The 21,315-nt window shown below is 51.1% G+C and overlaps 2 protein-coding genes across 5 annotated transcripts in view; one reads left to right on the top strand and one right to left on the bottom strand.

Annotated features, from left to right (window-relative positions):
* The window catches only part of Ptk2b (protein tyrosine kinase 2 beta), a 130,306-nt gene extending 120,564 nt beyond the window's left edge, over positions 1-9,742 (top strand). For all 4 annotated transcript variants that reach the window (XM_006988766.4, XM_006988767.4, XM_076545241.1 and 1 more), the window contains 7 exons: positions 3,373-3,519; positions 3,627-3,662; positions 3,980-4,004; positions 5,386-5,432; positions 6,082-6,219; positions 6,451-6,531; positions 8,731-9,742. In XM_006988766.4, the coding sequence (XP_006988828.1) occupies positions 3,373-3,519; positions 3,627-3,662; positions 3,980-4,004; positions 5,386-5,432; positions 6,082-6,219; positions 6,451-6,531; positions 8,731-8,946 (690 nt within the window). In that variant the 3' untranslated portion in view covers positions 8,947-9,742. The remainder of the gene's footprint in view (positions 1-3,372; positions 3,520-3,626; positions 3,663-3,979; positions 4,005-5,385; positions 5,433-6,081; positions 6,220-6,450; positions 6,532-8,730) is intronic.
* A 2,033-nt stretch (positions 9,743-11,775) lies between these two features.
* On the bottom strand, positions 11,776-20,788 carry Chrna2 (cholinergic receptor nicotinic alpha 2 subunit). The gene is made up of 6 exons (XM_006988768.4): positions 20,716-20,788; positions 19,543-19,694; positions 19,086-19,130; positions 16,652-16,761; positions 13,151-14,174; positions 11,776-12,006 (listed from the first exon to the last, which is right to left on the bottom strand). The coding sequence occupies exons 1-6, from the start codon at positions 20,786-20,788 to the stop codon at positions 11,881-11,883; spliced, it is 1,530 nt and encodes a 509-aa protein (XP_006988830.3). The 3' UTR covers positions 11,776-11,880.
* Between the last annotated feature and the right edge of the window lie 527 nt (positions 20,789-21,315).

Below are 21,315 nucleotides of genomic sequence, written 5' to 3'. Positions count from 1 at the left end.
GGGAGTCTGTGGAGCATCCCATGGTCACGATGGTAGCTGTCTCCCTCCCTGGGGATATTGCAATTCAATAACGAAGTTCCGAAGGGTAGACTAGAGTGCTGTCCTGGGTGCTGAAGGAAGACATGGGAGGCTGGGCCTTCAAGGCACAGGTGCAGGCTCACCTGGCTCGCTCCTGCGGAAGATTTGGACAGGGAAAAACTCGAATGCAGGGGGCGGACAAAGAAGCAGCAGTACTAGGAGTCAGGAGTGCGTGGTAAAAAGCTATAGGGTGGGGGAGGGTGGGGCACTGTTTTGCTAGAACAAGGAAGGTTTTATGTGGAGGTGTAAATGAGGCAGGAAGGATGATGAGCCATAAGCAAATTACAGAGAACAACTCGTGAACACCGTTCTGTAGCACAAGTTCCTGATTCCTTCCAAGAAGTGTAGGTGTCTGTCGCCTAGGAAGAATACCCAGGGTACACTTCGACCAAACTGCAGCGTAAAGAGGTTTAAAAGTTATTATTGGGATTATTGGAGCTGGGGAGATGGCGCCGTGGATAAGGCACTTGCCGTGCAAGCTGGAGGAGCTGAGTTTGGATCCTCAAACTCACCTCAGTGCTGGATGGGTGTGGTGGCCCACCTGTAATTCCAGCTCTAAGAATATGGAGAATCCCAGGAACAAGGGGGCTTGGTAGACTAGCCCATTTTGGTGAGCTCTCAGCTCACCTGAGAGAGAGGTACTGTGCTTTAAGAACAATTGAGGGAGATACCTATTCCACCTCCAGCCTCATGCACATGGTCCTGCAACACATGCCAACGTGCATACACACATGTGTGCACATACTCACACACATTAAGAATAAAGCAGAAAGCTTCTCCTTTTGCCCTATAATATGTCATTATAAGGCATCAGAACAAGCCTTCCAGCATGTGTTCACTGAAGTATTTACCAAGGTTAAGCCTGGGGCATATATCCAGTGAGGATCTCTTAAGACTCATAAGACTATATAGTAGATTTGGACTCCAGTAACTCATCCTATCAGTATTTAATCTCCCTCAGTCTATGGATCTAACTCTGTATTTAGAACTTTTGACACTTAAGTCCCACTATGTATTAAAAGCCTGAGATGGCTGTAGACCATAGCAGTCACAGGTATTAGATTTAGCTGGAGACATTTTTAACTTTAAAATGTTTACCTTCTTTGGGCAGTGGTGGTGCACATCTTTAATCCCACCACTCAGGAGGCAGATGCAGGTGGATAACTGTGACTTTGAGGCCGCCTGGTCTACAGAGTGAGTTCCAGGACAGCTAGGACTGTTTCACAGAGAAACCCCGTACCTTCCTTTTGGAGCATTGGTGTCTTAGTCTATATTCTGCTCCTATAACCATACCCAAGGCTGGAACTTCACACTGGGAAGAGGCTTATTTAGCTCAGTTTTGGAGTGTTAAGAATATGGGCAGACACCCGCAGGGCTCCAGTGAGGACTTTCTGGCCACATCATACCATGGTAAACAGCATCATTTTAGGGGCATGAACTATGTGTTCTATCTATTATTTATTGAATCCAGTGAGAACAGGAACATAATGGTTCTTAAAATTCCTGTTCTCCCAGCATCTGGCTCTATGCCTGCCACATAGCTGCTTAACAGATAATTTCTGAATGGGTTAGATCAGTGGTTCTCAACCTTCCTAATGCTGCAACCCGTTAATACAGTTCCTCATGTTGTGGTGGCCCCAGCCATAAAATTCTTTCATTGCTACTTTGTAACTGTAATTTTTCTACTGTTATGAATGATAATGTAAATATCTGTGTTTTCCAGTGGTCTTAGGTGACCCCTGTGAAAAGGTCATTCGACAACCCCCGCCCCAAGAGGGTTCAAGACCCACAGGTTGAGAACCACTGGGTTAGATGACTATCATAAGAAATCAACACCGGTATTTGAATCTGTTTGAGTGATGGGCAACATACCCCAATATAACTATTTTAAAGCTACATTGTAACAAACAAGCCTGTTTTATAGGGCTTAGTGGGAAACTCTTCAGAGGCCTGGTAGACATGTGGCTTGTTAAAAGTATATATATATATATTAGCATTTTCTTTAAGTGACCTATAAACCAGCCACTTCAAAGGGAAGGGACTGTTGATTCACCATGTGCTTTTATAACAGGATACCTGAGACTGGGTGATTTATACAAAAGTTTATTACCTCCTGTTTTGGGGACTGGGAACTCAGAGATCAAGGGCCGCCTCTAGTGAGGGCCTTCCTGCTGTTTTCTGACCTGGCCAAAGACATCCCATGGTGAGGGAGCACAGAGTGCCAGCAGAGAGGCAGACTCACCCTTCTCCCGGGAGCCCCTCCCGTGGAAACTAGCCCATCCATGTATTAATGGCATGAACTTGTTCATGAACTCAGCGCCTCCGTGATCTTTAAGTCACCCCACTTCTCAACACCATTGTACTAGAAGTCAGGTTCCCGACACGTGAACCTTAGGGGGCCGCATTCTAGCCATAGCAGGGACCTCTGGTGTTCATGTCACAAAAGGGCCCTGTTACTGGTAAAGGGTTTTGCAGTCAAGAGGACACACACAACCTTCTTCCTTCAGTAGACCCAGGAGGCCAAGGCGATCACTCACAGCAGATAAAAAACAAAATAGTTCAGAGGGACTGAGAAAATAATTATGTAAATGTACCCTGGATAGATGGAGGGAAAATAGGAAAACATCAACACCCATGTAGGGTGATAAAACTAAGAGTAAGTCCAAAGCGCCATAGGTGAGTGAAGACCAAGGTTAGAGCTAGTGAAGAGGAGGAAGCATTCACCTTGTGTCTGTAGAGTCATGCTCTGGAAGTTTCATTAATCACCTGGTCTCTTAGCACGCTCCTTTCTTTTAACCTCTGGTTATATCCTTCAAGCTGTTCCCTTAACCAAGAGTGCATGATTGATGGGCACAAACAGTCCTGTACCCCTGGAGCTTAAGGTAGCCCCACGGCCTATAGAAGCTTCCAGACCTGCCACCAGCATTCTTAGGTAGAAACAAGTTCCAAAGGGTTTGGGGCGAGCTTTGTATTTCCGAGTCTATAAAATGTCAGTAGCCATCACAAATGCTAGCCAGGAAAAGAGGTGGATGGTTGAAAACAAAATGTCATTGGCAGACCATGTGACAGTTTGAACCCACTGCTTTGGGATTTGGCATCCTGTTGCAGCCAGGTGTGTGGGTGAGTCTGAGACCAGAGCAGAACATCTGGTCTGCATTTGTGGCTATGGGTTACGGAACAGACAAGAGAAGAGCAGCCGGCAATGCCAACGTCGGGCTCCCCGGGGGGCTCTTCAGCAGCTCCTCCCTGGCCCAAGCCAAAGGATGGGGCTCATTGCAGCTGTTGTCCCCACAGGAGGAGGACTTCATCCGGCCCAGTAGCCGAGAAGAGGCCCAGCTGCTCTGGGAGGCGGAGAAGATCAAGATGCGGCAGGTCCTAGACAGACAGCAGAAGCAGATGGTGGAAGATTCCCAGTGGCTGAGGCGGGAGGAGAGATGCTTGGTGAGCGCCTCCCCTCTTTTCCTGACCAGGGGGTGCGGATGCTCCTCATGCGTCCTCCATGCTTTCTACTCCGGATCCTAAGTCCTTTGCTTTGGTCTCCTCTGCAGGACCCTATGGTTTATATGAATGACAAGTCCCCGCTGGTAAGTGACCGGGAAAAGCCTGTCAAGAGCCACAGGCTGCAAAAGCCTTATCCACACAGGACCCCTCGGCCAGACCCCTGGGTCTGCCTGTCTCTGCCCCTTAGGTTGACCCCAAGCTTCTCTCCACCTGACAGCCCCTGGGATTCATATTGTCAGTGCTATCTTGGGCCTCTAGAAAGGCCACTTGGGGTCAGGAGCTCTCAGGTCCCCTCACTCGTGGCTATAATATCTACACTGGAAAGGGGATGGGCAATGAGGAAATAGGACTTTCCCTGAATGCACAGTAGTGACTCCTCTCTCTCTTCCTTTCCTCACAGACCCCCGAAAAGGAGGCCGGCTACAGTGAGTGCTTCCTGGGGTGGGGGGACAGTTTCCACCTGGGGTGTTGGGGGTGTGGCCCTGTCCTTGCTCACTGTCCTGCAAGGAGCAGAGGGTTGCCTTTGATTTTTAATAAGGAAAGCTACCATTTGCCTTGTTTTAACCCGTGTGTGTGGAGTCAGCTGGGTTTTGGCAGGAGCCTCCCCTTCAGCTCTGCCCCAGCCCCCGACTCCCCATCTACCCTGGCCCTTTCTGCTCTTCCGGAGTTGGCGACTTCTTTGGGTCCCCTTTCCTTTTGTCTTTCTTAAATGAGTCTGGAACACTCTTCCTTTTTTCTGTTTTTCACTTGCCTATGGGAGGCCCTTTGTTAGGTCTAGACCTACCTTCCCAGTCCCTGCTGGTCTTCTCCAGGCCAGAGGGATTGAAGATTCAAAGTCACAAAGATCTCTCCAGAAGCTTCTACTGAAGGCGTGGAGGGGGGCAAAGAGTGGAGCTGCTGCTGCTGAGATGATGATGATGATGACGATGATGATGATAACAATAGTCACAAAGAACTTAGCACGACCAGGCACAGCCTTCAGTCGCTCACAAATGTTAACTCACTTTGCATTATATCAACACTCTGGGGTTGGTGCAATCTATCTCCATCTCACAGATGAATCGGGGATCCAGGACAGTGACGCGACTTGTTTAATACCACACAACTACTTACTAACTAACTCAGCTCAGGTTTGAGACCAGATGTTCTGGGTTCCAAGGTCCTTTCTGAGCCGACGATCTCATTCTCCAGATGAAAATTAAGCCTGGGGGTGTAGACAACTGCCTTGGGTGGAATGAGCTCCCGTGTGACGGTTACGCGAGAAGGAAGCTTACTGGCTTGCATCTCTGCCCACTGTCACACCGGCTCCCCCAGGCTGGGTGTGCCGTTGCTCGTCAGAGTAGAGTCAGTAGTATGACAAACCATCATGCATGTCTTAAAATCTACCCCGCCCCCCCCCCCCCCCCCCCGAGCTGCCACTGCACCAGGGTGGGCTGCACAGACCGCCACCTGCAGGCTGCGGGTTTCTTTTCCACGGACGACGCTGAGAGCCAGCTTTGCTGTTCCTCGGGAACTTGCCCGTCTTAGAGGAAGCACACCAGGGCTTGGAGTCTCCTACGCTCGCTGCACTCCTGCGTCCCTGCCTTGACTTCTCCTTTCTATGCCATGGACAGATCCTGTCCATTAGCCGCTGGGAAGTCAGGAAGACCAGGGTGCTATTTCCTTGGTCATCTTCCCGGAATTTGGGTTTTACACTCTTGGAATCTCCTGATGGTAGAGAAGGGGAGTTGGCTTGATTATAAGAAAGTAGAAGGAGAAAGACCAGGTACTGAGACCTTCACCTGCTCCCTGTCCTTCCTGTTGCAGCCGAGTTCACGGGGCCTCCACAGAAGCCACCGCGGCTCGGTGCACAGGTATGTATTGGGGTTACAGCCACCCAAATCCATAGATCGGAAAGGTTCAGAGATAATCCAGTCCAGGGTCATTGTTGTAGAGATGAGTCCCAGAGAGCAGATGTACCTTGCCTGAGGCCTCATAGCTAATTTGTGACAAAATGGGAAAGGAACCAGTTTTTTTTTTTGTTTTGTTTTGTTTTTTTTTTTGTTTTTTGTTTTTTTTGTTTTTTTTTTTTTGTTTTGTTTTGTTTTTTTAACCTCCTGGTCTCTTCCCTGACCAGGGAAAATGTCTCATTGGTTCAGCCTAGTATCAGGAGTATCAGGGCCTCTTCTCTCCCTGAGCCCTACCCCAGATTCTAGCATCCTACTGTCCCTGGTTTTCTTGATTCCAGAATGTGTATTCTCAATGTCAGCTTCCCACAAAGATCACCTGAGAAATGTTAAGACAGTGTGGACCAGATGATGTTTAGACTGAGTTGGTGTGACTGCGTGTTTTGTTAACACACCAGCATTCTGTTTGGGTCCGCCAGTTGGAGGATGATGACCCCAGAGGCAGAAAGGGGGGCTGTTGTTACACAAAAGAGGTCTTTTCACTGATTGTATAGGAGTGATAGAGGGGCCCTTCTGGTCCCCCATGAGCCACAGGCCATCCACTCTTTCCTTTCAGTCCATTCAGCCCACAGCCAACCTGGACAGGACCGATGACGCCGTGTACCACAATGTCATGACGCTGGTGGAAGCCGTGCTGGAGCTCAAGAACAGGCTCAGCCAGCTGCCCCCTGAGGACTATGTCGTGGTGGTAAAGGTAACTGACAAGGTGGGAGTGGGTCAGGGAGGTAGGGGCTGCCCAGCCCTGGAAGGAAAACTACTGTGCCCCACTAATGGCCAGTCCCACAGACCCCAGAGGAACAAGGGGACCCTTGGGAGTGCAACCCAGGCAGTCTCAGAGGGCAGATGCCATCCCAGAGTGCAGCCCCGGGAGGAGGAGCTTTCTCAGAAAGCAAGAGAGACAGCTGCCCTGCTCTTGCTCTCTTAGAATGTGGGCCTGAACCTGCGGAAGCTCATCGGCAGTGTGGACGATCTCTTACCCTCCTTACCATCATCTTCTAGAACAGAGGTGAGTGTCCTTGTTCCCAGCCACACCTCCTGAGCCTCCTCCTGTCCCCAGCTGTAATTCCTACCAGAGGCTCACTGGGGCCACCTGGGCAGCCTTATTTCTCCCAACAGATATCTCCACAGAGCATCGGAGCAGTTAGCACCAGAGGGCTGAGCCTGCTCTGGGAATTAGTGAAAATCCCAGTCCAGGTCTCAGATGACCTCAATGGATGTTTGCAAGGAGGAGCATACCTTTCCCCCTCCTCTCCCACCGTCCCTTGCCCAGTGAGCCTGTGCACTTAGGTTAAGGTAGATATGCCATAGATAGTGAACTACTGCTAAAGTTGAGGGTAAGTCCTGCTTCTCTGATGGAGTGATGCCTGGGGGCATGCAGAGTGATGTCCCAAAAGTGGTTACCCACATGCAGAGTGTCTTACGTGGCAAAAGGAACTTTATTGAGCTGTTAAAAATAAGGGTGGCACACGCCTTTAATCCCATAGATCTCTGTGTGTTCAGGGATACAGCCAGCATTGGAGACATATGCCTTTAAGACCTAAGGGGCTGTACATTCAGACAGTAACCAGGCAGGAAGTAGGTTGCCAGGCAGGAAGTAGGTGGGACAAGGAGAGAGGAGAATTCTGGGAAGCGAAAGGCTGAGGGGGAAGACACTGCAGCCACGGCCAGGACAAGCAGCATGTAAAGACGCCGGTAAGCCACCAGCCACGTGGCAAGGTATAGATTTATAAAAATGGGTTAATTTAAGATAAAAGAACAGTTAGCAAGAAGCCTGCCACGGCCATACAGTTTATAAGTGATATAAGCATCTGAGTGATTATTTTATAAGTGGATTGTGGGACTGCGGGGCTTGGGGAACCTGGAGAGAAGCCCTCCAGCAACATAAGGGTCCCCAGAAGGAGAGGATATGATGGAGTATCCAGGGGGAGGGTGTCAGAGTCAGAGAGACAAGGGACTGTGAGGACCGCAGCTGAAGTCAGCGGAATGCCCCTGCTGAATGGGGCCACAGCTAAGGGAGGTGTAGCCTCGGAGCTGGAAAAGGCAAGGGACTCTCCCCTGGACTCTCTCACCAGAACATAACTCTGTTGGCGATCTCAGCCTCCCATGGGACACTCCTTTCAGAATTCTGACCTCCAGGACTGTTCAGTAATGAACATGGAAAGTTTGCACTGCTGTGTTCTTGTAGCCATGGGAAACGGATCGATTTCTTGTCCAGAAAAATACAGCGTGTTGTTGCCTTGACTCCTAGTGGTCGTCTATGTGGCATAGCCTATCATGTGCCCTCTCCTGCTCATGGTTTCCCAAGGCTTAACAGAGCAGGGACGGGGCCGGCTAGCCTCTGGGTGACCTAGTAAGGAGTCCCAGCTGGGCAGGTGCCACCGCCAGAGGGCTGAGATGGCTCCTGAGAACCCGGACAACTCACTGGGTGAATTTCCCAGTGCGGGTTTGTTGGGAGGGTTTGGCATGACCAATTCATTCATTTTGTTAGGGAGATAGCTTTCGTGCCGTGCATTCATCATGCTAAGCACTAGCAATGCAGTGGTTAAATGAATAAATGTGGGATCTGGTCTCTTTACTTGACAACAGACAGGTTAAAGCATAGGTCTTTGGTTAATTTTCTCATGGTTATGGCAGAATACCCTAGGAAAATGTCAGAAGGAAGGAAAGGTTTCCCTGGCTCATCATGGTAGGGAAGGCATGGTGGAAGCAGTGTGAGGTGACTGTTCACATTGCATCTACCGTCGGGAAGACGAAAAATGGTAAATGCTGGTGATGCTCACTGTCTCCTATTTATTCATTCCGAGACCTCAGCCCGTGGAATGGCTCCACCTATCATTAGGGTGGGTCTCCGCACCTCAGTTAATCCTGTCTAGACACTCCTTCACAGATGCGCCCAGGGCTGTGTTCCCATTGTCACTTTAAATGCCATCGTTTGACAATCAAGATTATCCATCAAGGGAGGTGACTGTGTTTGACCTCTGACCAGCGTGCAGGGATTGCTGCTGTGAAGGAGAGCGCTATACGGTTCAGTCTGGCATGGCTGGCACCTGGTTGGCTAGGGGGCTGGTGACCAACTCCAGCCTGTGCAGAGGGGTGGATTCAGGATTCAGCCCATGCTTGGAGTAACTCTGGCCCCCAGATGTCTTAGCCAACACCCTTTTTGATCCATCACTCATGCAGCCTCTCCCGTGTGCTTGCCCACCAGATTGAAGGGACCCAGAAACTTCTCAACAAAGACCTGGCAGAGCTCATCAACAAGATGAGGTTGGCTCAGCAGAACGCTGTAACATCCCTGAGTGAGGACTGCAAGAGGCAGATGCTCACAGCTTCCCACACCCTGGCCGTGGATGCCAAGAACCTGCTGGATGCCGTGGACCAAGCCAAGGTTCTGGCCAATCTGGCCCGCCCACCTGCGGAGTGATCGATCAAGGGAGGGGCTGCCTGCCTGCATCTTCTGCCCCAACCTGTCATGGCGTACCTTTCCTGCTGCCTTGCCTTTGGTTATTGGTCTTCTAGGGAAGGCTGAGGAGAGTCTTCCCCTCACCACTTTGCACGACTCCCCCCTCCCCACCCCACCCCGGACTGTGCTGCTCTGGCTGCTTCTGGACAGACACGACTCTGGGCACAGACACAGGGTGGGGTGACATAGTTCATAGGGTACCACCGTCAGCCGCTCTCTCCTACCCCAGCCTGTGTGCTGGAGTATCACTGGGGTCACAGGTATACCCCGACCAGCCAGGATGGCTTTCTGCATGGACATTTGAGGGCCAGTATTCCTCTTCCTCTTTACCCCTCAGGAGACTCAGAGGGGACAGAGAGGGGCTTTTATTTGTAGAGAGGCCGGTGAGATGAGGGCTGGGCCTGGCTCTCTTGTACAGTGTATATTGGAATTTATTTAATGTGTGTTTGGCCTGGACAGACAGCCATGGGCTGTAGTCCAGGAACAAACCGCTCTGTCCACAGGGCTCTGTGTTTTTATCAAACCCAGCGCCATGGGGAAGAAGTCGAGAGTCGGAGGTCAGAACGGGACTTGGCGTCCTTCCTGCATTTCTCTTCTCCCTCTTCTCTTCTCCCCTCTTTTCTTACTCCTCTTTTTCTCTTCTCCCTTTTCACATCTGCTCCTTTCCTCCCTCATGTGTTTGTGGAGAACATTCATTTCCCGCCCTTCTTTTTGATCTGTGGTTGAATTAAACTCGTTACCATTTGCTTTGTGGTTAGCTTGACTGTATCGTTTATTTGATCCGCTCTCTGTGGGAGGAAGCTGACCTGGAGCCCCAGCCCATGAGGAGGGTGGGGTGGCCTCCTGCCCTTTGCCCCATGTAGGCAGTAGTGGTAACACATCCCAAAGGAGCTTTCCAGGAAGACATGGTGTAGTTCCCTCTGTGGGACATTCCTCCCCTGAGTGTCCCCAAACCACCCTGACTCTGGAGGGGACCAGATGATGCCAGTGGCAGCTGAGGTGGCTGGCAGGAAGGCATGACACTTTTGAGAGCAGCCATCTCAGCTTTATTTCGCTCACATGCAAGGAGGATGGGATGTGGGCAAGCACACGGCGAGCATCTCCCCATCAGGGGAGCCCGTCTGAGGGCTTGGAACGGAGGGAGGGGAGGCTGCAGGCTGCGTTCACTGGAGGAAGGAGGAGCCAAGACCTGAATTGGTGACTGAGTGCAGACTCATGGGAACTGATAGCAGGGTGTCCAGGTGAGGCCTTTGGGAAGCAGGCTTCCCCTAGGAGTCTGTCAAGGAGCCATGTGTGGGCTTCAGAAAGAGAGCACCCTAAGACAGCGAAGCCAGGAGCTTGCGCTGCTCTGCTTCCTGCCTTGGTCTCTATATCTGTTAGCAATCTGGGGTGCTATTGCTACTAGCTTCTGAGGTCTGGCTCCTCAGGGACTGAACGATGTTCTGAGAGGCCTGATCCCCTGGGCTCCTATGCCGTGGAGGGTCTTGTAATGCTCCAAATGCAAGAACGTGCTGCACAGGACAGCTCAGAGCAGGTTAGCCACCTGATGGGACTGAGGGAAGGGTGGAGAAGAAAGCTCCCTGAAGATGTGACATTACACAGCAGTCCTGGAGGAGAACAGAGCAACCCTGTTCATCTCTTTCCACTGCTCAGAGTAAACGAACGGTCCAGGTGCTGAGTTCTATCCCCCAGCGTGGGGCTGGGCTGGAGAGAATGTAAAAGCCGAGACCCTGCCCTGAAGGACGTAATCTAAAGAGCTTGAAGCGAAGTTCTCAGTTCCTTTGCAAAGCGTGCTGACAGAGGAGGGACTCGGGACCAGTGCCTGTGAGTGACAAGAGGGGTCCCAACCATGCAGATTGCCTTCTTTGTGTGTCCCCTGGTGATCTGAAAGTGGCCCTGACCCCTGGCAACAATTACTGGACCTCTTTGCAGCCCAGAACAGTGAGACATGCTGCTGAGGGCAGCCTGGGGGCTCAAAGGGGCTTTCAGATGAACAATGGGCCAGCCACCTCCACCCAGTTCCATGCCATCCCTCTGCCCCAAGCATCCATCAGGACATCTAGACGAGTGGTTCTCAACCTTCCTAATGCTGCGACCCTTTAATATAGTTCCTTTTGTTGTGGTGACCCCCTCCACAACCATAAAATTGTTTCATTGCTACTTCATAACTGTAATGTTGTTATTGTTAGGAATCATAATATAAACACCTGATATGCAGAATATCTGATAAGTGAAAGGGGTCGAGACCTTCAGGTTGAGAACTTTTGTGCCTCACTCCTCCTGGAAATAGCCTTGTGCCACTGCTATTACCTCACAAAACATGCAGAGACACATTCCGAGAAGACTCTGAACTTTGTCCTCGGTCTGGATTAAAGATACCCCAACCTGCCTTCCCAGGCTCCCCATCCCAAGTTGTCCTCTCTGACACTGAATCCAAAGTGCTGTTCAGAGCTCCCCCGTCCAGGTGCTCCCTGTGTCCCCAAGTCCCCATCTTTGGGGTGCTGTTCTATTTCTCTTTGCCCTGGTCTGACCCCTCCATCCCTTTGTTCGATGCTTTGGTTCATATACAGTTCCTATCGCTCTTTCAGGAATATCTTGTCCTCCCTCAAGTCACTGCCATATCGTCACCTTCCGCAGAGGAAATGCCTTCACCCTTTCTAGTTCCTCAGCATCCCTAAACAGGGATTGTGTTGAGTGGTCTCAGCACTTGGCACGACAATGTCACTGTGAGCTGTTCCAAAGAGGATCTGAAGTCCAGACTAGTTTGGGAGCCTCATAGGAACACAGCAGACAGATGGTATTGACCCAAAAGAACATGCTAGAGATGGCTCCAGTTAGAGAAGACCAGAAGATGGTTGTCAAGGCCACCTTGGAACCAACCTAGAGGACATAAAATCAGATCATTCCAGCCAAGAATGGAGGAAGGAAGAGCCCAATGGTCCCCAGGAAGCAGACGATAATGAACAGCCAGAGGAATATCCGATCTACCACCATGGCCACATACTTCCAGTCTTCCTTCACCTGAAATTAGAATCAGGCTTATGGTAACAAAAGCCAGGCTTTGGGAAGAAGTGTCCTTCCCATGCCCAGCCCCATGGAGGCAGCAGTCACCAGCCATACTGAAGGCTTGGGAAGCTGAGGTTACCCCAGGCATAGAGATGGGTGTAGGGAGAAAGCAGACTTAGCTCAGGGCTGACGCATCCCTGGGAGTCCCATTCTATCTTTCCCTATGTCCACGTACTCCCAAGTGTAGGAGTCCAGAGGGATACGAGAAGGTGCGAGGGCCACCAAGAGGGTTTGGGCCCTCCAAATCAGAAGAACTTAAATGTAACTCACAGCAGCTCTGTAGCTGCCAAATGCTGTGCTACCTCCCCACCCACCTGCAGGGGGCAGAAAGAGGCAGTTTGTGGCCCAGGGTAGGTCAGCGTGGAAGAGCTGGGTCTCTGCGGCTCTTCCACTCATAGCAGAGGATCTAAATTCTTAGACATTTACAAGTGAGTGATAATGTTCTCATCCACTCAATCAGGTCACCCCACAGTGACCTCGGGCCTTTCATCCCTCCCTTGGTTGGTAAGGGGATAAAGCAGGTTCTGAACACTAAGTACTATGAGCAGCCTTGGAAAGGAGAGCCCACCCTCATTCAGCCCTCCCTCAGTCCAATGCTGTTCAGAGTCTGCGGGGCTTACGAGTGAATAGGGAAAGGTCACACAATGCTCAGAGTCCAGATGGAGGAGTTCTTCTGCCACAGGGGAGTGTGGAGACCAGTGACACACTGAGGCCACTTGTACTTGGCTTCTGTCTCTGTAGACAGCATTCCCTCACTCCTTTACCTGCCCCTACCTCCTCCCGAGAAAGGCTGGCCAGCAAGAGCCATGCAGAGGGAGACCAGCATCTGAGCGCCGAAGCCTCTAACCACCCTCTCCCATTAGGTGGAGCAGAGGGTGACGGGCCCTGTGGTATTCTGCCATTGGCCAGGAAGTGACCAAATAACCTCCAGCTAGAGTGCCTCTCTTGTGATAGGGTCCCGACTCCACAGACATGACTGAGAGACACTGGTCCTTACAGGAAGGGAAGGGTTATCCAAGCTGACGCCCTGGGGTGGCAGTGTTCCCTACTAAGCTGGCAGAATCACCCACGGAGGGACCCCTCCCTCAGCCCAACTCACCGAAGAGTCAGCATCCTCAGACCTCAGGTGGTCAGCAATGTAGTGTACGTCTTCTAGTGCCTTCTGTATCTGAGGTGACAGCATGATCTCACTATCCTGTGATGGAGCCTTGGCCTCAGGCCCCAGGGTCCTCAGATGCAGATTGCCATGACCATAGAGGACACCCACAGGGGCGTCTGGGAGACCTCCACACATACATATATCTTCCTCCTCCTCCTCTTCCTCTGTCTCCTCCCTTTCTTCAGCATCTGTGTTGGTCTCCAGCCAGTGATAAGTAGGACTGAGCTTCAGACCCGGAGAGCCACGGAGCTCCACAGGTGGCAGGGGCCGGTTCATCATCAGCCAGCGGGGCACCCGGCCTAGCAGGGCCACCCTCACCCACGTGGGCATGTTGTGGGTGCTGGGGGAGCGGTGGTGTACATTGAGCACGAAGACCGTGATGACGATGGAGAGGGTGACGAAGATCATGGTGAAGAGCAGGTACTCGCCGATGAGTGGGATGACCAGCGAGGTGGACGGGATGATCTCTGTGATGAGGAGCAGGAAGACGGTGAGCGAGAGCAGCACCGAGATGCAGAGCGTGATCTTCTCTCCGCACTCGGAGGGCAGATAGAAGACCAGCACGGTGAGGCAGGAGATGAGCAGGCACGGGATGATGAGGTTGATGGTGTAGAAGAGCGGCAGCCGGCGGATAACGAAGTAGTAGGTGACGTCGGGGTAGATCTCCACACAGCAGTCGTACTTCTTGCTGTTATAGGTCCCGGTGGCGTTGATAATGGCCCACTCGCCGCTTTCCCAGTAGCCCTTCAGGTCCACCGTCTGCTCCATCTGCTCCAGGTCGATCTTGGCCTTGTCATAGGTCCAGGAGCCAAATTTCATCTTACAGTTCTGCTGGTCGAAGGGGAAGAAGGTCACGTCGATGCTGCAGGAGCTCTTGTAGATGGCCGGGGGCACCCAGTGCACGGTGCCCGTGAAGAAGACGTGGGCCTTGGTCATGTGGGTCACTGCAAACTCCCCGTCTGCACTAGGGAGAGGAGATAAGCTGGGGTCCTGCATACCTGCTTCCTCCCGGGAAACCGGTACCAGGGCAACTGGGTAAACAAAGTCAGCCATTGATTGGCTAAGCAGGGCTGTTCACGAGTTGTGTGAATCTCTGCTGCAGACAAATGGATCCTGAGTTGTCTTTTCAAATACCATTGTTTTATTTAATTGAAGAAGTAAAAAAAAAAATTTTTAAAGAACTAAACAATAACCATTATTGCTGTTTCGCCATTATGCTTACATATCTGGCTGTCATAAAGACTGTACTTCAATTTTACATATTTTGAATCATGGGACATTTGTAGTCTGATCCCCTATTTTATCCATTTAGCAAGTTGAAGTTTTTTTGTTTTTGTTTTTTTGTTTTGTTTTGTTTTGTTTTTTTGCGCCTGCACATTCGTGCGTACAGGGCGGCAGCAGGGGATAGGGGGGTGGGGGGTGGGGAGGGTGGGGTGGTTCTCACTAAGTAGCTGGTGACTAAGGCTGGTCCACAATTTGCTGGCTGGATTTGAACTTGTGATCTTCCTGCCTCCATATCCTGCATTCTGGGATTACAGGTGTGCTCCCCCACACCTGACTAGGAAAATGATTTTTGAATGTTCTCCCTCGCTAGAGAGTGGGAAGTCAGCTCCAGAAGGAGGGGATCCTGGCTCTTGCACCCAGATCTTTTGTTTCTTTCCGGAGACCTAACATTTTGGCTGGTGGGGAAACTCCTTGCAACCTGTGCATTCAGCACGGTATTGGGGGCCAGTTTCATCTACGAGGGCCTGTACCTGCATGGTGAAAGATGTGACCCCTGCCCTTGGGGAACTACATGGAAATAAGACGGATTCACATGACATCATCATACCATGGGGCATTTGGAATGCTCCTGAGACCTGGAGGGACTGACTTCTGTCTGGGCTGAACAGGGCTGCTGTGAAGGCTCTCGTTTCACAAGACCTTGACTTGTCAACGGCAGTAGGATTTAGCTGGGACGTGAGACAAGGGCATAAAGCAGAGGGGCTTGCGGAAGGGACTGGCAGGCAGGACTGGAGTCTCAGTCCCCCCGGGTGGGAGTCTAGTCTAGTCTTTAAACTCCTTCCCTAATTCCTACGTTAAACCCAAACCAGTCATGATCGTCTTGGCCATTTTACCACTAGATGGCAATAGGCTCCCATTGGGGGCAAGAGACCATGTGATTGCGTCGACCTTTTGCCTATTAACCCGGAGGAGTGTATGTGGGGCACACGCTTTAAATGCCTGCCGCAGTTTGGACTGACCTTCGTTCTATCAGAAGGACCTATGTTGCAATCAGGGATCAGTGACCAACCCCTTACTGGCAATCTTAAAACTCAGATGTGTCTGCCTCTGGGACTTTGCTCCTGATCTCCATCACACAGAAGCAGAAATTGGAAGGATCCTAGGTGTCAGCTCAGGGCACAAAGATGGGGTATGACGCCTGACGCAGAGGCAAACAGCAGCTGCTTGAGGGTTAGACTGTCGGGGGTTGATTATACTATCCAAAATTATGTGACCCCACCCACCCACCCAGAATCTTCTATGCCTATTCATATCTCAAGAAAGTAGTGGTGTCCCCCAGAGACCTGCTTTACAAAGTGATCAGCAGGAGACACCACCATCATTTAAGCGTTAACGTCTGGGCTTCTCAGTGAAGCCTTACCCAAGCAAAAAACAAAGTTTTAGTTTCTTTCATGAGAAATTGTGTGTGTGTGTGTGTGTGTGTGTGTGTGTGTGTGTGTGTGTGTGTGTTATGTACATGTGTGGGTGCTGGTGCACATGTATGTGTGTATGTGTTCAGTATGCACTCAAGTGGGGGGTGCTGGTGCATATTTGAGTGTGGATGGGCCTGAGGCTGATGTCAAGTGTCTTTCCTTCTTTCCTTGATCACACTCCATCCTTTTTTGTTTTGTTTTGTTTTTTGTTGTTGTTGTTGTTTTGAGACAAGGGTTCTCTGTATAACTCCGACACTATCTTGGAACTCCCTCTGTAGACCAGGCTGGCCTTGAACTCAGAGATCTGCCTGCCTCTGCCTCCTGAGTGCTGGAATTAAAGGTGTGTGTCACCACTACCCAGCCCATTTTATTTCTTGACACAGGATCTTAAGGATCTTAGGCTTTCCATTTTGGCTAAACTGACTGGCCAGTGAGCTTCTAGGATCCACTTGTCTCCCCTGCCCCCAGTGCTAAAGTCTCTCTCTGTTCTGTCTCTGTCTCTCTGTCTCTCTCTGTCTCTCTGTCTCTCTGTCTCTCTGTCTCTCTGTCTCTCTCTCTCTCTCTCTCTCTCTCTCTCTCTGACACACACACACACACCAGCACCACCACTACCCACACACATTCCCAGCTTTCAAGTGGCTGCTGAGGATTCAAACTCAGATCTTGCTTCCACAGCAAGGGCTGTTACTCCCTGAACCATCTCCCCACTCCTGGGATATATTTGAATTAACAAACGGCTTCTTACTTGTTGTAGAGGACAATGTCTGGGATCCAGATCATCTCTGAAGGGACCCGGAGGGAGGTGATGTTGCCAAACTCAGCTGGGTCCCAGCGCAGTTTGTAGTCACTCCACTCCTGCTCAGGAGAGTGGTCAGTCATATCAGGGCACTGCTGCATGGGGAACCCCAAGATGCTCTGAGATGAGCTGTGGGACTCAGAGGTCCCCAAGTCCCTCCCCTAGCCCCACAGAATTAGAAGGGGCGGTGATGCGAGAAAAAGGCTCTGACATGGGTACCATCTCCGATAACCAGCCTGTTTGGCTCTGACGTCAGTAACCAAAATCCCGGGATGCCAGCACTGGCACACACCACTCTAGCCCTGCCTCTGGCCCTTGTTCTGACACTCGAATGTGTTGTGCATCACTCATTTTCAATGTAGGGCCTGCCAGAGCTGGAGAGTGAAGCCAGGAGCTGTGACCTTCAAACTATGCTCCAGAGACCCCCCCTATCCAGGGGTCCTGTCAGAAAGAGAATGCTCTAGGTCCCAACTAAGCTTCCACCACAGCAGGCCCGGGTGGGCTTTAAAACCAGATTTGGTTTGCTTTGTTGTTGTTTGTTTTGTTTAATGGGGTTTTATGTAGCCACGTTGCCTCCAACTTGCTATCACAGTAAAATGACCTTGAACTTCAGCTCCTTGGCCTCCACCTCCCAAGCACTGGGATTGCATGCATGAGCTACCACACCCAACTTATGTGGTACCGGGGAACTGAACCCAGGGCTTCCCAGGCAGGCACTGTACCAAACTAAGCTATACCCTTCAGTCCCCAAAACAGAGTTCTGACTCTCTGTCGAGGTCATCTTTTAGGATTTCAGGTTCAGATAACTTTTGGGGACACTGACATCAAATGGGGACATCTGAATGTCATAGACATATGATAGATGAGTCGTCCACTTTACAGATGGGGAAAGTGAGGCTCCCAGAGGGTTAATAACTCTCCAGCATCTCAGGCTCATCTCAGGCAGCTGTGGAGGGCCTGGCTCCATCAGAGTGTTCTTTCCTCTACTCCTACACAGGTGACCAGGATAATTGTGGTGACCCAGGTTCTAGATCTGCCCCCTTCCATGACATGACTGTATGCCTTTCAAGGCTTCTTTCTTACTCCAGTTCCCATTGGTTCATCTGTAGAGATGAGGCTCAGAACCTCCAATGACTCAGGGGTGAACAGTGTCAGATGCAATTTTCTCAGAGCAACCTCTGACCCAAGTGTCTAACTTAGAAGTAGCTATCACACAGCCAGACACCCTCCAGGACCCAGTGAGTCGGGGATTATGCACAAGCCAGCCCAAGCGAGCAGGAGATCTGTTTGAATAACTCAGAGATGCCATCATTGGTCCTTGCAGTTTTCTGCATGCTAGCCTCTGAGACAGGACCAGCCAGGTACCCAGGGGGCCAGAGTAATAAGCTGAGGGCAAGGGCTAGCTTCCCATGCCATGGTCTTCTGTCATCTCCACTTGAACTCCTTGGGTTTGGCTGGGCAGACAGGAGGGGTAAGGTAAGATTCCCACTCTGCTCAGGCCTCAGTCCCGGAGCCTGCCCAACCGCAGCCCACCCCAGAGCTCCACACACCCTTTAGTTCTCTTTCCATGGAGAGATGCTATCTTTGTCTCCTCCTGTCTCCAGCTCATTTACTGACTGAGCCTGTAGAATTCCATCGGATTGAGGCTGGACCACTTTAGGTCCATACATGACCATCAGCTTCTACTTTCTGTCTCTTGGGACCTTCACTACGGGAGGCTTGAACCACCAACTGAGAAACCATTAATTCTCCCGTCAGAGACACTAGGGAAGGAACCTGTGGGTGTGCATGGAAGGAGCTAGGAGCCCAGCCTTTCAGAATCCTTCAGAGCTTTCCAAACACCCCTCTACGGGCCGGGCATGTAAGGGAAACCATTTTAGACAGCAACAGACTAACCGCAATTGGCCAGGTGCTACCAAGTACCTTGGTCACCATTCAAAGCAGAGACAGCCCTCTGAGCACCAGGTCACAAATGCATGTGCAGTGGTAAATGGGTCGCTGCTTTATGCCTGTGAGCTCTGGCTTCCTTTGTCAGGCAGAACAGGCTCTGAGCCACACGTAGAAGATGGGTGTTGGAGCTGGGCACATCTGGGTGCCCCTTGCTCTGTGAGGTAGTGGGCAATGATTCAGTAAGCTGTCCTGTGAGCTATCCTGCAGGACCTGGGACTATGAAGTGCTTGCTTCTAGCAATGGATCCTTTGGTGCTATGGGCAACAGTGAAGTAAGATCATGGCCATTCAAAAGCAGCCCCCGAGGAGAGCATCCCGCCTTACCTCACACCTTAAGTGACTACTGATCATGACCCGTGCATTCAGCATCTGAGGTCCTAGAAGGGGCTGGGGACTGGGGTCATGCCTGTCAGATCCTACAAGGGAAGGCTTACCTGCTTTAACCAGACATTGGTGGTCATCATTTGATTCTTCTCATCCTGGGGTAGCAGAGACAGAGAGTAACAGCAATTGGGGTGACTGACACACCAGCCCAGAAAATGGAGTGCCTAGGAGGCACTTTTGGGGCCCACTCACAGGACACCCAAGCCCAGACACTTCTCCTGACTCAGTCACTAGCACTCAGATTCCTCAGGGTCACCCAGGACATGAAGGGGGACTTTGGACATGTGTTTTAGAAAACTATCTTTTGACAACCCATGCTCTTAGGGGCTCCAAGGCTTGGGAAGGAAGGCACCATGGCAACCCAACTAGGTAGCTGTAATCTGTAGCCAGGGTGGGCTTTGAGGGTTAGTGGGAGAAGGGCTAAGCTGAATCCAGGGAGGACCATGAGAAAAATCAGGTGGGCTGCAGGGCTGATTAAGGGAGCACAGGGAGAAAGGGAAGACCCACCACATCTATAAGCTGGGCAATGGATAGTCCAAAGCGCACGATGACCACATCTGAAGTGTTGGGCACTGGCCGTGCCCAGCGATTGTAGCCTCCAAACAGGTGTTTGAACAGGCGGTCCTCAGCCTGAGTGTGCGAGCCCCGCTGGGCCAACACTGTGGGATAAGAATAAAAGAGAAAAGGAGTCTGCATGAGGCCAAGGAGGTGAGCCTGTGGTTTTCCTTCCCTCTCCCATCAAAGCAGAGACACTCACCATCACGTAGCCTCAGCATGGGGATACAAACAGGAAGTACATCTCAAACCCCATTGGCGAGTCTGTAGATTAATGCACACCAGCACTTAACACAGCCCCAAGGACACCATACAAGCAGCATACACTTGCGGTGCCCTTCCTGATATCAAGTGAAGAGTCAGGGAGTGAGGACTGCCTCAACCGAGCAAGAAAGCTCAGACATAGAACCAAACAAGTCTCAGCCAGAACCAAAGAGCCGCCCAAGGGTGGCTGGAGAAGGGCTTCACCCACTGCTGGGAGCTGGCTGATGGTGAGATCTTTTTCCCTTTCCATCCACTCTTCTAACAAGCTACTGATGCCCATGAGAACATCTCCCATGTAGGGTACCACCCTGAGTTCTTATATCACCATCTCTGACCAGGTCTCATCAGTTGGGCAAAAAGCTCTGCAAAACTGTCTGCTGAAATTTATCATGTCTTTCCCACTGTGATTTTGCATAATAGCATCCCCATTCTGGGGCTCCGCTGCCTGAGCAGACAATGAACTACCTTAGAAAAAAAAAAAAAAGGCCCAGCAGCCACTGGGACAGAAAGCAGGGCAATGACCACAGCCACCATGTGTGCCCCCACATACCTGTCCCAGCCTATGTGCTGGGTGCAAGCTTCCTTCATCCCCATAGTACCCTAGAGTGGCCCATGATGGATGCTGTTTGCATTTTGTAGACAAGAGTATTGAAAAGCTTGGGGGCATTCAAGGTACCAAAGCTGCTAGTGCTAGAGAAGACAGCCCCTTGTCTTCACCCTGTGGTACTGGCCACCCAGCCAATGACCTTGAATGCCCCCCGTAGCCTTGAAGTGAGCTGGTCTTCAGGAAAGTCTACCATGGGGTCTGTGAGCGCACAGGAGTAAGATGAAGTCCGAGTAATAGTGGTGGCCCCCACTCACCTGCTGACATCGGAAGGAGACACCAGAAACAGAGACGTATGCAGGACTGGAGAGCAGGATGGGAGGGGGCCATGGCTTCAGAGGGTCCTGGTCTCCCTTGGATCCCTAGGAGCTGGCTTCCGCGAGGTCCTGTCTCCCCCCTGCAACTGAATAAGCCAAGGGAAGGACTCTTAGGGTCAAGAGATGTGACGTGTAGTGTCTTTGTCCTTCATACTCCACGAAGGTTTGGAAGCTGAGGGAACGGCTGTCCGTGGGCCTGCCTGGAGTGCTGGGCCTTGGCTGCTTTGCTTCATGGAGGAGCAGCTTTCTCCTCTCTTCCAGAGTCAATTGCTGACAAGCTAGGACACAACTGACCTTCACAGAGGAAAGCACTACATTCCTTCCATAGCGGCCTCAACTCTTCATCTATGAAGTGGGGATAACCATACTGGAAAATGGTGGCCAGCAGAAGAATGTGGCTACTAGTGACAATGACCCAAAGATGCAGGCAACCAAATGCCCATCAGCAATGAACAATGGAGCAAAGGGTGGCATAGCTAAAAAATGGGACATAGTGCAGGCATCAGGAGGAATCAAGTGCTCACATGGCATTTGTGATTG

Source organism: Peromyscus maniculatus, chromosome 9 (genome assembly GCF_049852395.1).
Source record: "Peromyscus maniculatus bairdii isolate BWxNUB_F1_BW_parent chromosome 9, HU_Pman_BW_mat_3.1, whole genome shotgun sequence".
Lineage (NCBI taxonomy): Eukaryota > Metazoa > Chordata > Mammalia > Rodentia > Cricetidae > Peromyscus > Peromyscus maniculatus.
Note: the sequence above shows the minus strand (reverse complement) of the source record. Positions and strands in the feature narration are given on the sequence as shown.

Bases quoted from the DNA above. Each gene is read 5' to 3' on its own strand.
- Chrna2 (XM_006988768.4), bottom strand. From the start codon at position 20,788: ATGGCCCCCTCCCATCCTGCTCTCCAGTCCTGCATACGTCTCTGTTTC. The intron at 14,175-16,651 runs GTAAGAAGCCGT...TCCTCTCCCTAG, and splicing joins GACATTGTCCTCTACAACAA to TGCAGACGGGGAGTTTGCAG. The intron at 12,007-13,150 runs GTGAGTTGGGCT...TTCTAATTTCAG, and splicing joins CTGAGGATGCTGACTCTTCG to GTGAAGGAAGACTGGAAGTA.